At 42.8% G+C, this 17,384-nt stretch overlaps 1 protein-coding gene across 3 annotated transcripts in view; it reads left to right on the top strand.

The window, feature by feature from the left end:
- NDRG1 (N-myc downstream regulated 1) overlaps positions 1 to 16,673 on the top strand; it is a 74,407-nt gene extending 57,734 nt beyond the window's left edge. For all 3 annotated transcript variants that reach the window (XM_080377883.1, XM_080377885.1, XM_080377884.1), the window contains 13 exons: positions 24 to 129; positions 1,780 to 1,900; positions 3,829 to 3,891; positions 5,568 to 5,628; positions 6,087 to 6,173; positions 7,736 to 7,792; positions 8,753 to 8,856; positions 9,240 to 9,296; positions 10,264 to 10,315; positions 11,083 to 11,130; positions 12,693 to 12,728; positions 14,087 to 14,138; positions 14,852 to 16,673. In XM_080377883.1, coding sequence (XP_080234009.1) covers positions 24 to 129; positions 1,780 to 1,900; positions 3,829 to 3,891; positions 5,568 to 5,628; positions 6,087 to 6,173; positions 7,736 to 7,792; positions 8,753 to 8,856; positions 9,240 to 9,296; positions 10,264 to 10,315; positions 11,083 to 11,130; positions 12,693 to 12,728; positions 14,087 to 14,138; positions 14,852 to 15,117 — 1,110 coding nt within the window. In that variant the 3' untranslated portion in view covers positions 15,118 to 16,673. The remainder of the gene's footprint in view (positions 1 to 23; positions 130 to 1,779; positions 1,901 to 3,828; positions 3,892 to 5,567; positions 5,629 to 6,086; positions 6,174 to 7,735; positions 7,793 to 8,752; positions 8,857 to 9,239; positions 9,297 to 10,263; positions 10,316 to 11,082; positions 11,131 to 12,692; positions 12,729 to 14,086; positions 14,139 to 14,851) is intronic.
- The last annotated feature ends 711 nt before the right edge of the window (positions 16,674 to 17,384 follow it).

Raw genomic sequence — 17,384 nt, 5'->3', positions numbered from 1 at the left:
AGATTCCTCCTGTTCTTTGCCAGGAGCAAGATGTGGAGACTGTGCACGGCTCGGTCCATGTCACCATGTGTGGGACTCCCAGGGGGAACCGGCCAGCTATCCTCACCTACCATGATATTGGGCTGAATCGTGAGTAGATTGATTTAATAGCCTGTTTCCTTAACACTACTGCTGTAACCAAAGGTGTGGAGGCACCGATGGTTAGGAAACCTTTTCCAGGTTCTTGCTTGTGACGTGGATTGCAACCTGTTAGATGGTACCTAATTCCTTTCTTATAGCGAGTTTAACGCTCAGATTTTTGATATCCTTGCAAAGTTATTACTCGCAATATTTCACTTCAGCAGAAGATCCCTGGTAGCTCATAGTGACTGCGTATAAATGCTGTAAAAACATCTGGGGGAGTGCTGAGGGTGTATTGCCAGCAGGACTGAGAACAGCATAGCTGGTGCTTTGTCTTGGGTTCTTGTCTGATAACCAGTCTTATGCTGCCGTGGGTTTGTAAGAATTACATGGCGAATCAGGATGATGAAGTGAGTGCTGGCATTGTGTCCTTAGCCAGTGTTAAGGACTTTAAGTGCCTTTTTATCTTATCTGTCATACCCAAGAATATGACCTAATATGCAGATCTGTGCTGATTTGTTCTTTCATCAGTACTCTTTGCTTCACATAATTTACTGTTTCTTAATCAGTTATCAATATTTACATTTAAAAACACCTGCAGATCCTTAAAGTCTGGCTATTGCAGGGTGGTCAATATTACTCATAAGAAAACAATTCTGTTTTATTGCCTGTTTTTTGTGAAACTGCATTACTTCATTTTGGATTTTCAGTGGATCGGGGCAGAGCTTCATCTGGATCCCATCTTTGAATAAGACTCCTCTTTTTGGAGTTACAAAGTCTATCTTTATGGTGAATAAACTTTCCCTTCGAAAGGGGAGGAACCTGCTCCCAAACTTGCATATTCTCCTAAAGCTGGTTTTAGCTAAAAATATTTTGTATACTGAAATGATTTTGCTGGTATGTTGAAGTGTGAGGACACTTAGAAACACACAGGGAATACTGAACTGTTTTCTAGGCATCTCAGAGATGGTGCTACAGAATTCATGCTTTGCACTGCAGGAGGAAAATACGCTAACCCTCTTGCCACAAAAATAATGCTTAGAAATCAAATTACCTCAAAGTCGGGAGCTTACAGCAGTGAGTATCCCAGAAGGACGCTTTTGTCTTGAGCTGCCTGCAGCAGCCAATCATGTAATGTTTATCTTGTAATATTTGGGCAACAGTACAAGTCACGATCTCAGCCTTGGATACTCCTTTCCTCCATCTGTTTTGACACAATCCAAAGAAAAATGACTGGACAAGTAAATGGATGATTTAATCTAAGCTAAAACCTGGGATGAGTACTCTTTGACTGCATTTTGTTAGTATTTTCACTTTGCATAAAGATAATTCTTTGAGATTTTAGTGTTCCAAGCAAAAAATTCTGGCAGGTACCAGATTACCGTGGGTGAACCTTAGCTGGCCATGAGGAAGGAGCTGTTGAGGGGTGCTGCTTCAAGGTGTAAAAGCAAGTTGGCACAGGTTGCTTTGTAGCAGGGCTTGGCTGGTCTTTCCTCCCTAGAAACAAAAGGACTGCCACTTTTCCCAGGCTCTAATGTAGCTTGCCTGACTGAACTGAATTTTCATTAACCTGCAGGACAGGTTGAATGATTTTATTGCAGCTGCAACTTAGTATTTCCCCTCTGCACAATTGTTCTGTATTTTCTTTTCCTTCTCAAGATAAAACTTGCTTCAATCCTCTCTTCAACTTTGAGGATATGCAGGAAATCACCCAGCACTTTGCAGTCTGCCATGTGGATGCACCTGGTCAGCAGGATGGAGCACCATCTTTCCAGGCCGGGTGAGTTGTCAGGGAAATGGCCCTCGCTTTCAAAGCTATCCTCTTTCCGGAAAGAGAATCTTGTTCTGCACTTTACATAAAAAGCCCTTGAAGCAAACACAGTAGTTGGCTTTTGAACCAAAATCCTGATACGGTATTTAAGGTACTAGAGCTCTGTTGCGTCGTGCCAGTTTGCAGTAGAATTTGGGGCTGTAATTTTGTGTTTTATCTCAGATAACTTGATAACTTGTAAAGCAGTTCCTTGACAGCTGTCTACGTCTATCAATTTAAATATTGAGTTAACCTTGTTTCGTAATGACATCCTGAATACAAATACAAAATTGAATCATTACTGTAAACAAGATGGCCATTATATAGTGGCTAATGCCTTTCCTAAATCCATGGAGTTTTATGGCAATGGCAGCATGGTAGATGTTGATAAATAGACTTGATAACCTACCTGGAAGATCCAAGTTGGACAGCAGTGATGTACCCTCACAGAATGTCATAGGTAGCTGTGTACTCTTGACTGCATGTCATGTAGGATGCTGTAACTCTTGGAAACCTTGTGTACCATGAGCACTGTCTTTGCCAAAATGCCTGTCCCATTTAGGTCAAATGAGAGAGGTGTGCCTTAAGATGTCCCTTGGTAGGAATCATCTTGGTTGAGGAAGGGAGCAGGCAACATGCCCAGGGGAGGATACAAGGCAAGGAATAGTTGTTCTTTAAGAACTAAGTACTAAGGAGCTTATATGTACCCTTATTGCATGAGCCAGTCTTTTTCCCTTCTTAATTTTTAAGCTGGTCTGATGCTGAGGAGGTCACAATGGGCCAGGTTCTCAGCTAGTGTTAACCGCAATGGCCCGGTCGTCTACCAGAGCAGCCTACGAAGCTATTTCAGTCATCCCACTTCGTATTTGTTGGAATCACGAGCCTTTAAGTGTCTTAACCCTCATGTCCTGAACAAGCCTTAACACTGGGGAGTTGTCAGCTGCCTAGGGATCATCATGATATCTCTAGTAAAGGCTGCTGCTTAACAACGTTGCAATGACAGTACAAGAAGCTGTGTTATCCCTCCCAGCCATCCAGCTGGGAGACCAGCATGCTCAAGTCAAGTCACAGCTCTTGAGGCGACACTAGCCTTTGTCATGACAAGGTTTAGTCTCCCAATGAGAAAATCGAAGAAAATAAAGGAATTTTGCACTGTTTTGGGCGTTTTTATTTTGGAGAGTAAACTAGAGAATCATTAGGTGTAATCCTGACTGGAGACAAAGATTTGGATACATCCTAGGCAGACGTTCTCCAACTACTTCAGATGGAATTTTTTCCATGCACTGCTTAGCTGAGATTTTGCTCAGAATTTTGTTTCTGCTCTGCTGATGGCCAGGAGCATTAACTGACAGCTGCTTTTATTGAACTTCCTCAGCAGCTTCATAGCTCTTCCTATGCCTTCATTTTCTCCATCAATATTAATAGAAAGCTGTCTTCATTTATCTTTTGTCAAGTGTGTGTACATGAAAACATGCGTGCAAATTATTTGCTAGAGATCTGAATCTCATTGCTGTAGTCTGTGATTCTGCAACACAGGGAGACTTTTTTGTGGTGGACCAGAAGTACAAATGTGGTTGGAAACTCAACCCTCAAGTTCAAAGTTTTTCATAGATTAAGTGCTAACTTTTCTTGGAAGAGATTCATTGCGGTCTGTTTTGCTCTCAGCTGGACCAAACATCTGCCATCCTGTAACTCGCATAAAGTGCCATATAGATTATGTTCATATTTCTGCTAAACAACTTGTGCTTGCTCCTGATTTAACCTCAGGCCATACTGTCAGTGATCTCATAATGAGCACATTTGGTATTAAATCTACAGTGACTGTTGTGTCTCTGAACTATCACAGCCTACTCTACTGGAAGTGCTGTAATAACTCCACAACCTCATATTTTTTGTAGGTACGTGTACCCCTCCATGGATCAGCTGGCCGAAATGCTTCCTGGAATCCTGAAGCAGTTTGGGTGAGTGCAAAATTATTTACTTATTTTCCTGATTCTTCTCTATGCGTGGCACACTGGAAGAGCAGGACAGAGCAGGTAATCTTGCTGCCCCTGAAGCTTCAGCCTGGCTATCTGGCATTTTGCTTAGAATTACAGTTGCGGTGGTCCTTTGGTTCCTCAGTTGGAGATGGATTGCTTTTGCCTTTGTTTCTGAAAGAGCTTATTTTTTGGCTTCTTTTGAAATGTCTGTTTATTTTTAAACAGGAAGCAACTTCGAGTGAAATCCCACGTGCCTAATTTAGGGGCTTCCTCCAGTGTTTTCGGTGTTGCCCTTACAGGGGCAGGGCACAGACAATCTGTTCTTCCCACTGTAACAACCCACGCTTTCCTGTGGGGTTGGCAGAACCCCCTCCCCCCGCCCCCCCGCCATGATCCCGCATGAAGAGGCTTACTGTTCCACTCCTGTGGCTTGAGTGTCTTAGGGGGTCACTCCAACCTCCTGAAGAGCCGCCTCTACTACAGAGCGCGGATGCCAGGTTGCCAGTGTCGAAGGACCTTGTGGCAGTGTTCCTCTGTTGTCTACCTGCCACGAGCTTGTGTGTCCTCCCTTAAAGCTTAGCTTTAGCAGGAGATGTACCTTCCCTGCAGGGTGGTGCTCCCGGTACACCATGGAAAGCACAGGCAGGCACCTACCAGGGGGTTTCAGACCAAGCAGAGAGAACCTGGTGTTCAGGGTTAGGCAGCCTTGGAGAACAGACAGGCTAAACTGCTGGTGGGGCTTTTAATCTCAGACCAGCACCCCAGTTTAGACATTGTTTAGTTGTTCTAACCAGCAGTTACAGTACCTTGGATCAGTTTAACCCCACTAACTTCTGGAGAGATGTGTTTTTTGAAGTGCCTAATGTGAGGCACAGGGTTGCCAGTTCTGCTCTTGCACTGAAAAAAGTGCTCAGATCATGTTGTCTCCTTGAAAATCAAATTGTTGTGTGCTTACAAAGCCTTGTTTGAATATTGCTAATGAGAATGAAAATGATCCTCAGGTATTTTCCCAAAAGCATTGTATAACCTGTTTTTCTGAGTGGTTTTATCTAGTCTTCCCTTCCATGTATTTTCTAAGACCTTGAAGGCGATGCTTTAAAACCAGTTTCAGTTAATGCAAATATTTGTTTTGTCTCTGCCCTGTTTGGTTATGAAGTTTAAACTTAATCGCCCCAGTGGCTGGATACCATGAGATGTTTCCCTGCCAGCCCCCTGTCAGAGAGAAATCAGCATCCCAGTTGGATAGCTGTACTGGGGAGGGCAGGGGGAGCCTGGGGAAGGGGGGAGCTTTGTATTTAGCCTTCAGATTTCAGGACTGTATCTTTGAAGTTTTTCTGGCAGAGGCTAACCATTTCCTTCCAGGATCAGAACAATGCTGTGGTTGCTCAGTATATTTATTTAAAGAGAAGTGAGAGTTGCCGCTGCCCTGCAATGCATGAGGACCACTGTCCTGCCAGTCTGCCAAAACCAAACCAGCTGCTGCATCAGGCTCCTTTACTGGGAGCCAGTGACATTGCTGAGGGCCCGGGGCTTGCCCAAGCTGCAACCCACCCTTCTGCAGATACACACTGGCATGTGAAGGGGGAAGGCTGCTGATGTGGGTTTGGTTGTTGGCAGTGCTCTCACCCACTCGCCTCTTCCGTTCTGTTGCTGCGCAGGCTGAAGACCGTTATAGGAATGGGAACTGGAGCCGGTGCCTACATCTTAACCAGATTTGCTGTAAGTTTTGTGGAGCTTCCCTAAAGCCGTGAACCCGATTTCCCTGATGTCTTGTCTGCCCCGTAGCATGCACAGAAATTTCCTGCGCTGCCGTGCCCATTTAAGTAAGCAGTTAGGCTTCTAAGTGAAATACCACAATCTGCGGGATAGCTAATCCAGGAGACCTAGATTTTCCATTTTAAGGCCTGGGCTCTACCCAGTTAATTTGCAGAAGGTTTTTTTAACGGGAGTTCTCTATTTAAACTGAGGGTGGAGAAAAAGTTAAATCTTAATGTTCTCCAGCTGCTCAGTTGAATTGCTTTAATGAAAATTTTTTTCCCATACATATACTTGTTTTGTGCAAGATAAAACTAGACCTACCGCCTTCCTCCCCAGGAGATAATTTGCTAATTTAATTTTTCAGCTGACTGTCAAGTTGCAAAGGAAATGTGATGAATCTTAAATCTTCTCTTTTGCAGTTAAACCATGCGGAGATGGTGGAGGGATTAGTTCTCATTAATGTAAACCCTTGTGCTGAAGGTTGGATGGACTGGGCAGCAACTAAGGTAAACATTTTTAAGTTAAAAGAATAAATCGCATTGCGAGCCTGTCAAGCATGAGAAGCTGGGCAAGCTCGTGTGTCAGGCATGGCTGCAGACACAAAATATCCCAGGCTGATTCCTATGGGGTTTATTCTTCCATTCGCAAACACACCTCCTGCAGGGCTGGTGATAAAAATAAGTACTTTGAGGAAACAGATACCCGTGGTATAATGGAGCTACTGGATACTGGCAGTTCTTAAGAGCTAGTAAAGGCTGAGGAAAACCTAGTTTAACCTGGGTGCAGAGCAGCATTGGAAACAACTCCCTTTCAAGTAAACTTCAGGCGTAGTTTAACATTCAGTTCTTTCTTGACCATGGCTTTGTTTACCAGCACAGTCCAAAAGGTGAACAAAAGCACAGAAAAATGTTCAGAGCAACACTTTCCAGGTTTCAATCATCTGAGTCTTCGATGCCAACAAGACTCAGAAAAGGGCATTAGCTGTGGTGACTGTGGACAGATTGTCCCTACAACCAGATTTTTAAGTGAGAATGTTCACATATAAAGAAGTTTCTGTTAGCTGTATTTTTCTGTAGTTAGAAGAAAGATTGCAGTGTGGGAAAACAGGCACTGAGAACTGGTCTCAAAAATCTTCCTGGAATATATATTATATATATATATATATATATAAGTGTAAATGTTACATTACATGTCACTCAGATTTAACCTGTTAAGATACTTTTCAGGCTAAACTGATGAAAGGCACTTTGTATCGTTCAGGGCCATGTTTAAGTGAATGGTAAACACTGAGTACAAAAATTAGCATGTCATCTTTTAACTACCCACATAGTCAACCTATTGTGAGTGTCTAGGGTGATACTAAATGTAATGATAACCTTGTAATACTAGGAGAAACTTTCTAAGGTGGGATGTAACATTCTTTTAAGGCTTATTTACTTTTTTTAAAAAAAAAATTTTGCATAGCAGTTTATTTTGCTAAGTTTGATATGGAAGTATATTTAGTAACTACTCTACATTGAGATGTACCAGCTGACCCATTTTGATTATCTCACCCAGTGTCTCACTGTAATTAAATTCTTTCATATCTGTGCCTCTCTTCCACCTGTCAAGTATTGCTGACCTTGAGAGTACAGCAGGTGCCCTGTATCCTTCTGTCCATCCAAAACAAGTGCACATACCCTGGGACGTGAGCTTTAGGTACCAGCTCCAGCATATTGTTGGTGTGGGTTGTTAGGGAGCAAGTTGAGCAGTGAGGTTAGGTAACACCAGTCTGGCTGGGTTGCTTGGTGTTCTTGCAGGGAGTGATTCCGTAATATACCTGTGCCACTGGCAGTTATATAGGGAACACGCTACATTAATAAAGACATCTTGTGAGAATGACTTAAACAAAACCAACACCTAATAGTGTTTCAGTTGGGCTGGGGGGAAAAAAACAATCAATCCAGGATACTGTGCATATGAGGACAGCAGAGAAACATCCATGGGTCTACTTATGGGTAATTGAAAGGTTTCAATTGTTCAAGGGTTGTTTTAATATACCAGCTACTTAAATAATCTTGCTGTTCAGATTTCAGGTTGGACAAATGCTTTACCAGACATGGTCATTTCACATCTTTTTGGAAAGGTAGGTATGTTGAAGAGATTAGTCTGATGTGTTCAGTCATCTGTATTTACCTCCTGGGGCTGGGAAGAGGGGGAAGCCTTCACCTAAACAATAAAGTATACAGTTAAACTGAGATAGGATTCACGCTTGTGTGCCTGGTATTTTGGAGGTGGTATGCTGCCATGGGGCTTGCTGTGTCCTGACGACTCAAGTGCATCTCAGTCATGACAGCTCCAGTAGGGGCAGCTCCCTGTTCGAACAGCCAACACCGAAACATGAGTATAAGCATCGTAGGTGCCCCTGTTCTGAGCAGAATTACCCCACAGATACATATTTGGTTTTTTTAATACCATAATATACTTGTAACTGAGAAAGCTGGTTTTTAGTACTAATGGTGCTCTCCAGCGCAAGCCTACTTTAATAGAAAGCTCTATACTGTTTTCTGAGGCTACTTTGCTGTACTTGAAACTGTTAATAAATGCAATGGAAAACTTCATTCTAGCGGAACAAGGAACTAGTCTATAAAGAGTTTAGAACCAAACTTTGAAAATGTTAGTGATTGAAGTCCTTGAAGCTTAGTTATTTACTATTGTGAAACTGAGCTCCACATCACATTTGTTTGTAAGCTTTCAACATTTGCTTTAGCCTGGAAACATTTATTGAGCTTCTTACCCTGAGCCTTTTTTTTTGTTTTTAAAACCTCACACTTGCATGACTGTAACCATCAGCACCACAACGATGTGCTTTGCAATTGTAAGATCCTGTCATTACAACATACTGAAGTTTTAAAGTGAAAAACATGGTACTGCAGTCAGAGGCTAATATTGATCCTGGGTGATGCCACTGGGTGCTAGAAGTTGTCCCTTCCTTAAAGGTGCACTCCTGTTGTGTAGATACGAATCTGATAGACGACTGCTGTGTCATGTCTTCAGATCCTTTCAGAAATAGCCCCTATTCTGAATGATTCTGTCTCCACTGTAGGAAGAGATTCACAGCAACCATGACCTGATCCATACTTACCGTCAGCATATTATTAATGATATGAATCAAACCAACCTTCATCTCTTTGTCAACTCTTACAACAGGTAAATACATTTACCTGATTTCTAACTGGAAACTGTTTTAAGAGACTGTCAAGCTCTTAGAGATGGCGTTACTTGTGTGGTGGAATTCTTCGCGTTCCCCCCCAATATAAAGTTCTCCTTGACTATGCATGTAGGGATCTCAGGTGGTTTGCTTATGGGAGAAGGACTTTGTGCATTTGTGGGGAGAAAGATGGTACAGTGGGACTGAACTAGGGCATTGATACTTCAGGCTAAGAGCAGTTCTTCCTCAGTTGTGGAGATGTATCAGATTAACATATGTGAATGTGCTGTCTATAGACTAGAAGGATGTAGAAGTATCTGTAAAATTTCAGTGTATCAAGAGCCTTATCCTCTACATATTTTTTTTTGTTGTTTTTGTTTAGTCGGCGAGACCTAGAAATTGAGCGCCCTGTTCCTGGAATAAATGTTGTCACCCTTCAGTAAGTATCTTATTTCCTACCAGTTCACCTGTACATGATGTGAGCTAAGAGGTGTGATCGGTAGGCGCATTGCGTATGCATGGCAGAGCTGCTGCTGAATGTGCTTACGTGCTAGAAAAGGATCTTGTAACTTCTTGTAGGAGATAAGAGGTTACTGCAAGTCAGGGACCACCATTAGGAAGACTTCCCCTCTTCAGATTTCACAATCATATCAGCTGAAGGGGAAAGTTAAGTAGTTCCTGTCACTGTGTATCTGTAGTCTTGGGCTTACAGAATAAGGATGTGAAAAGTAGATGTACTTACCTTCATCCAGAAATACTTCGTAGTTAACGGATACTACAGCTCTGGGTACACTTGAGCTGTGCCTATGCAACCAAAAAATCTCAACCCAAAACTATTAAAAACAACCAACCAAACAAAAAACGTTCAGGGAGATGGAGCAAGTGTGAGAATGGCCATGTGCCAGATCTCCTGCTAATAGCTTTTTACTTAGGCTGCAGCTTGTGCAGTGTAACACTTGTCAAGTCTGTCTCTGCTGATCTGCTGGTGCTTGCACACAGGGGACTTGGGGAATCTGCTCCTCTGCCAGTCTGGTTGAAATTGGATGGACAAGTCAAAAAGTCGGAGCTCAGAAGCCTGGGAGGGGGAGGGGATGAGACTTTGATGCTGATACCCACATTCAATTTCTTATAAAACAAGGAATAAGAGCACTAGGAAGGGCTGATGGGCTGGTGGGGGAGGACAGGGTGGGGAAAAGGACAGGTTCTCGGGCAAGCTATCAGAGCATGTCAGTCGATCTGCAGCTAATACACTGGGTTTGATGTGTATTCAAGGTGTCAGGAGTACGAACACAACCATTTTCACACATGTAACTGTCTCATTCTTCCAGTGACACAAAATGCAGGTTAGGGCAAGTCCAGGCCAGGTCAGAGAGATAATACGACTGCTTCTGTGTCCTTCCTTGCAGATGCCCTGTCCTCTTGGTGGTTGGTGACAGCTCACCGGCGGTGGATGCGGTGGTGTGTATCTCGAGGCGCGTTGCTGCCGTGCTGAGGGGCAGGCGAGCCAAGAAGCTGTGTGAGGCCGGCAGAGCTCACACCCGCGCAGCAACCTCGCTGGCTATCGATTCAGCCCAGCTGGCTCTCCTCTTTCAGACCGCGGGAGAGCTGCCATTAATTCCTCACTGCTTGTCCCCTCTGTCTGATCACCATTATTTAATAGCTGCTGCATTAGGAACAATCGCCACAGCAGTTCCAGTGAACCACAAATACTTTCCTTTAGAGAGGAATCCGCTGCTGGTGTTTTAACTTGTTCTCTGGTGTTGGAGCTGTGCCCTGGGTCACTGTGGAAGCGAAGAGCTTCTTTTTGACCATTATAACTCTCCCCAGATGACTGGATGACTTCAAATGTTGTGCCTCAATGGGCATGCCCAGTCTACTGGCCTGTGGCCATATGGCTGCTCACCACTTGGGATGCTACCAGATGACCCCAAATCACAAGATAAACAACACTTGTTGCCACTGGAGGCCCAGAAACAGATTTAAAAAATCTCTTTAATTCCCAACTAATGGGTTGGTGTTTACATGGGAAAGAATACAGTGAGAAATGTGAACTGACCCACTCGGGTTTAAGGATGTATATACTTATACATAGAATCTTTATACAGAAGCCCACAATACTCGATTTAGTCTGTTTTAAGTGAGAAAACAAGGTATTTAATCTGTTCTCATCCAGCAATTCATAATTAGTCATGTATAATGCCTTACACTGCTGTTCTTTAATACAGGTTGAATGCAATTCAAAGCTGGACCCGACAAGGACCACACTTCTGAAGGTAATAACAAAAGCTGTTCTTTTAAAATAAACATTGCACTCATTTAAAATCAGCTGGATTAACTGAAAAAGCAGAAGCAGAGCAATGTGCTGCAGTACAGATAACACAGTGAGAATGCAGTTCTGATGTGGAAAGGCAGTTCCTTCAGGGTGAGAGTATTTTAGTGGGATAAATGAGCCTGGGGGCTTCTTGTCAAGGTAACAACAGGGAATTTCTCAGCTCCTCCATTTTAAAACACCGGGGGTGAGACCTGAAATGCTCAGTATTTCACATACCCATAATGAATTTGACTGGAGCTGGCAAAATTGATTTCGAGGTATTTCGAAAGGTTTACAAAAAGCCATCAGCAGAGTGGAATTGCAAACCAGCCCGTTCTGGTCCTGTGCTTGCCTGTCCCTCGGCAGCAGTGTCAGGTGGACAGACGGCTCAGCCACAGCTGTGTCATCCTGCCTTTTGTCAGGGCACAGTCCAGGACATCTTATGATTGGAAATTACTTGTTCTATTTTTCCAAAAAGCTGATAAAATGCACTTCCAAACAACAAAATGACATGCAAAGGTTTTGGCTGATACATGGCATCGAGAGTATGGGTGCAGTCTTCAGCTCGTTACTGGTGAGGTGGAATGAATGCAACAGCATACAAGTAGTGAAACCAGTTTGGTCATAATCCTGCTGGGATCCTTGACTGCATCTTTCGTTATTGAACTGGCCTGTAAAAATTACAATAAACAACAATTTTCTTATTTTTAAATGCTTTTTCCTCCTTACATTGAGGAGTTAGTTACACTGCTAAACCACCACATGGACATGGCAGACCCACGCTAAGAAAAAAAAATCTGAACGCTATCTTTGATCCTGTGTTGGTGGCCGGCCTTTGCTCAGGCCAGGGGTAATCCTGCCGCAGGCCTGTTTTGCTGCTAAGTAATCCTAGATAGGATTTGGGGTTTCCTGTAATTTACAACTCCACTGTTTTCTGCTTGTGGTGTTCCTTGGAACAGGACTGTTTTTGTTGGGTTGACTTTGAGGGGTGGAGTGGCAGGAAAAATGAAGTGCTCCAAAAATACTGCGTGCACTCAAGATAGCTTTTCTAATTTGGCTTTCCCTGCTTCCCTTGGCAAGTCAGGCTGATGCTTGCCATCCGCAATCTCAGCAAACCACTTTTCCCTCTCACCTCTGAGATTTAGGTGTTTGTTCTCTCTCCCCCGTTTGTTACTCAGGTCAATACAAAGTCACGTTATTGTAATTCAGAGTCAAACGTGTAACCGGGACTAATAGGCTAGTTTCTAAGAAACGGTAATCACAGCCTAGCAAAAAACACTTATTTGTAGTTCCAGACGATGCTTCGCCTGAGGGTCAAGACACTTTGGGGTTTTCTGGGGTGCAGTCATATCTTTTATAAACATTGGACTGCTTGCTTTGATGCATTCATCTACACGTATGCTAGTCGCGCAACAAAAGAAATGTTTTTCTGCCAGATAGCTAAAAAGGTCATTATAATATGTCCTGAGCATAAATTAGTTCCTCTGGCATTATGCTAACAGGCTGTTCTCATCCCTGTTTCAGATGGCTGACTGTGGTGGGCTTCCTCAAGTTTCCCAGGTAGGATCTGGCTGACGGAAACTCTCCTAATCCTGTTCTGCCGCGTGTCAGACTGCAGCAAATGGGTGTTTTTCTGTAGGGTACTTGCTGTTCCCAAATGTCAGCCAAAAGGATGGTTATGATTTCATGAGTAATGATGTCAGTCGGTCATCTGAGCTTTCTTTTTTCTTTAAAGAGCAATGAAGCGCAAAATTAAGGTTGGGAGGGGATATTATTTCCACTAATTAAGTCTTAACCGAGTAAAGGTCTGAGGTAGGAATGCAGAGGTATTTTATGCCTATCTACTAAGCTAACATGGATAAAGGCTTGAGGCACTAGTGTTTTAAAAACATATTCTTAATTGGGCTATTTATAGTATAGATCAGGAAAGTGGGAGGCAGGAAATAACAGTGCTGTGTTCTTGCATACACTGATTCGACTCCACTGAGAATGAACTGGAATTTCTGAAATATATTTAAGCATAAATTCCATGGCTGCTAATAAAACCAGGCTGGGAAAGTTAAAATTTACCTATGCTGTAGTGTTGCTTCACTAAAAGAGCTGACCTGTAACTCGGCTTCAGAATGTGACCTAACATCTAAATGGATTTCTAAGCAACGGAATGTGGTGTCTGAAAACCGAAGGAAGAAGCTGAATTTGTTATTACCTTCAGCTGAGGAGTCCCTGTACAGGCAGTGTGTGCTCCAACAGCGGGAGGGGTGAAAAGGCTTTTTTTACAACCACACAGGACTATGTGTGCATTGCTTCTGTTATACAGAGTCCATTCTTTGCACTGATTCTGATAGAATTATTCAAAAAAATACAGGCGATACTGGCATGCCCAGTAATTGGGGTTGTGAGGGTTATTTGGCCCCTGCGTCAGCGGCAGGGAGTGTCTCATTGCGAGGATGTCAGTCACAGGCAGTTACGCTTGCGTATTCCTGCTAGGCATTTTCACCCTCTAAACATAACTCAGCTCTGACTAGCTGAATCTGTCCTCTGCTGATTGGGAAATGCTCAGTTACTGACCCTGTATGAACTGCTCGTGTATTTTGTAAGGCCAGTTGTTTTACTTTGGCTCACCTGCCTCGGTAACTGCGCAAGCAAAGTTTGGGCCAGGCTTAGACCACATGTAGTCGCTTCTCTGGAAATCTCATTCTCAAACACTTGTGTCCATTTGGTAAAATAATGGGGCAGGGGAGCAGACTAGGGAGGAGAATGGTGGAATTCTCTCATGTAAATGAAATTTTCAGATATTCCGTAGAACCCAGAGAATATTTAAGATACCCCTGTTGAGATAGGGCATCCGTGGCATCTATAATAGTGTAATGTAATTAACTTCCTGAGCCCTGCGTACAATAATACTCTTTCTTTTGCAGCCTGCCAAGCTTGCAGAAGCTTTCAAATACTTTGTTCAGGGAATGGGATACAGTAAGTATTGGGTTTATGGAATCGTTCACCTTGCTACCAAAGTTTTTTGGGTGTCTGAGCACCCGGAGCATCCCCTGGTCCCAGTCACGTGATCCTTTCACTGTTGTATATGCATTTGCAAGGGAAAATAAAACACCTGGGGTGTATGGGCAAAGGGGTTTCTGTTCAAATCACATTACTGAATAGTAGAGGGCTTTGTAGGCAGCCTACACGCACAGATGCCTGCTTTACTTGATATTTTTAAGGTCGATATTGATAATAGTATCCCCTTGTTGCATCCCAGGATATGAGTCATATACTGCACACATTTAAAACCTTTTTAGTTCATAGACTTTGATTTGTTTATTCCTCATGTATGTGCTTCTGACAACTGCTGTTGTGTAGATGCATTGCTAGCCTGGGCTGCCAGCAAGGGTGAAACATCTGAAGGAGGTCTGAGTGTTTAGTTTTCCTCTGGGTTGTTGCAGCCACAGCAGCGTGCCATAAAGCTCTGTCTTGAATCCCTTGGCCCTGGCCACCAATTTTGCCTTAGTAGTTTGGGCTCCTTAACTGTATGTCTGGAGCAGTGGTGGTACTTCTGCACATGGAGATACCATGAAAAGTATGTATTCCACCTTGAAGGCTTCTCCAAGGGTGGTTAAGGCTGGAGAGGAAGGCAAGGGCTTCCTTCCAAGACCATGAAGCAAGTCATTAATGAAAGCCACTTCTTCCAGTCCCCTCTGCTAGCATGACCAGGCTGATGAGGTCCCGCACTGCTTCTGGCTCCAGCGTAACCTCTTTGGAAGGACAAAGGAGCCGGTCTCACACTGGGGAAGGCACGAGGAGCCGGTCTCACACTGGGGAAGGCACGAGGAGCCGGTCTCACACCGGGGATGGTGCCAGGAACCGCTCCCACACAGACACACGCATCGAGCTGACACCGAACTCGGCAAGCAACACTGAACAATCAAGCCCCAAGTCCATGGAAGTGTCCTGTTAGGTGGCTGTGGGAGGTTTAAAACTGGTCACAGTGTGAAAAAGTAATGGAATGCCCCCTGTGTATCACAAAAACATAACTGGTATTAATCTCAAGCTATTCTGTAGGATGAACTCTGTTCAGCAGGGTCTGACAGGGACCAAAGAAAAGCATCTCATTTGCTCTATCGTTATTCTTGTAACTCAGACAGTTGCTGCTATTGTGCCCTCCTTCAATGGATGCCAAATTCTAAAGGATACTTGCCAAAAGCTCATGTGGTTGTAAACACTTCAGAGTCAAACCAGACTTGCTTAATATCCTCCTTTAAAATCAAAGCTGTTATGTGCCCCTTTATCTCTTACTCTCTTGAAGTAAACTGACACAATTTGAGATGAGTTTCAAAGAGGGGGAGAAAATAAATCACTATTATGGATGGCTTTTAAAAAAAGAAACAAATGTGTTATGGCCTCATGTTGAAGCTGGAGTTAAATTCATTGTATATAGCTTGACTTCAAATGATAGAGAAGTTAATGTATTGTGCATTTATAGGCCTTCTAATTCATTAGTATTCAAGCCTGTTTTCCTATGTACAGTAATATACTACTAAAATAGGCAATTTTAATGTGACTTTGAGACGAACTAAATCTTTAAGCTTTTTTATTTCACTTTTTTGAGATTTAGTTGCTGTCTTCCTTTCCTCCCCCCCCCAACCCTAAAACCCACTTATCCTAATGAGGACAGGATTTAAATTTAATAAGCGAGGTAGCGTTTCTTGCTGGGTATCTTGGGCCAGAGGGTTTACCATACTGCAGAAGTTGGTGTAGTTGTAACAAGTAGGGTAGCCGTACATGCCAGCAAAGCAGAAACAGCTTGATTTTCCCTTCAGACAGCTTCTTCTCTTTGCACCTCAAGTTTTTGTGTCCAGCACAATTGTGATAAATTTGGAATTCTGTAAGCAAAGCCAGATCCAGCTGTTCTTTGTCAGGAGAGATGAATAACTGTGGGATGGCATGTAATTAGATACTGTACATTCAACTGCCACTAATTACTAGATTTGAAACTCTGATGAGATCTCACTGGTGCTGATAAGTGTATTCCACAATAGTGGAGCAGCAACACTGTATCTGTGAAATACAGTGTTTAATGACTGCATAAATGTAACAATCTGCTGGTTCTGCATCTTTATGTAGGCTCCTGATACCTTGGGCTACTTTCTTTGATGCTAGTGGCTTGATACCTTTCTGCCAGTCAGATTTTCACAGTTAGATGTTTGTAGGTAGTGGGACAGGATTTCCTGAGCTCCAGTATGTACCTGCTGCATTGCAGCCCTCACACAAACAAGAAAACTCAAATGCTGAGCAGTTAAAATAGCAAATGTTAATACTTTGGGATTGCTTGTTCAGAAGAACACCATTTAGGTTACTTTATATTGACTAACTTCAGCTCTTGTGTAGAAGCTTGTGGGAAGAACAGACAGTTTCCAGAAAGAATAAAGCTATTGTGTAAAGTCTATCAAGAAAAGTTTCTTAATGAAGTATTTGTATTTATTTCAAAACAAATAAATTTGTAACTTTGCAGTGTCTGGTGTCTTAATGTTTTGCCAGGAGTACAATAATCTTTCTTAGTCAGAGCATATTCCTGTCACCCCTGTCTATCAATGAAATCCTTTTTTGTTCATATTTCTGCCATTCCCTACTTCTGTGATCAGAGATTTCTCCCCACTAGAACCTTCCATTAGACCATGTTGCTTGAAGTCCCATCTCATTTACACTAAGAAAACATACTTCAGTATTAAGTGTTCAAAGTACTACAGGATAATTTTGCTCAAACAATATATTTAAAAATGGGTTCTTGTCACAGAGTGCTATTTATTTGCTGTTTTCAGTTTTCTTTGTCTCTGTAGATACAGTATGTCTGGTGCATAGATCTGCAGTCTGTAGCTGACTGCCTTGCTGGAGTTGGGGCCGTGCTTGTTGTATCCTTTCATTCCCAATCTGGTCTGTAGATCCATTGATGTGGGATATGTTCCTCACCAGTTGCTTTAGGTCTCTTGACTGAGATTGCAGGTGCCACTGAGTTTCTAAAAGGTGTTCTTTTTGGATCTCTTGCAAGACTCTAACTTCAGAAGAGAAAAGATGAACCCTTCACAAATAAGTTTTAAAAGGACTCCACAAATACAAGAAGGAGAGGAATTTAAAGGTGCAGGAAAGAGTTAGAAAAATGTTTTATTTCTGTACTTAAAGCAGAAACAGTTGTCCTTTTTGACCTTAAGCTTCTATTTATCTCAGTGC

This window comes from Falco punctatus (genome assembly GCF_963210335.1).
Source record: "Falco punctatus genome assembly, chromosome: 3".
NCBI classification, from domain to species: Eukaryota; Metazoa; Chordata; class Aves; order Falconiformes; family Falconidae; genus Falco; species Falco punctatus.
This window is presented reverse-complemented; position numbering and strand designations above follow the sequence as displayed.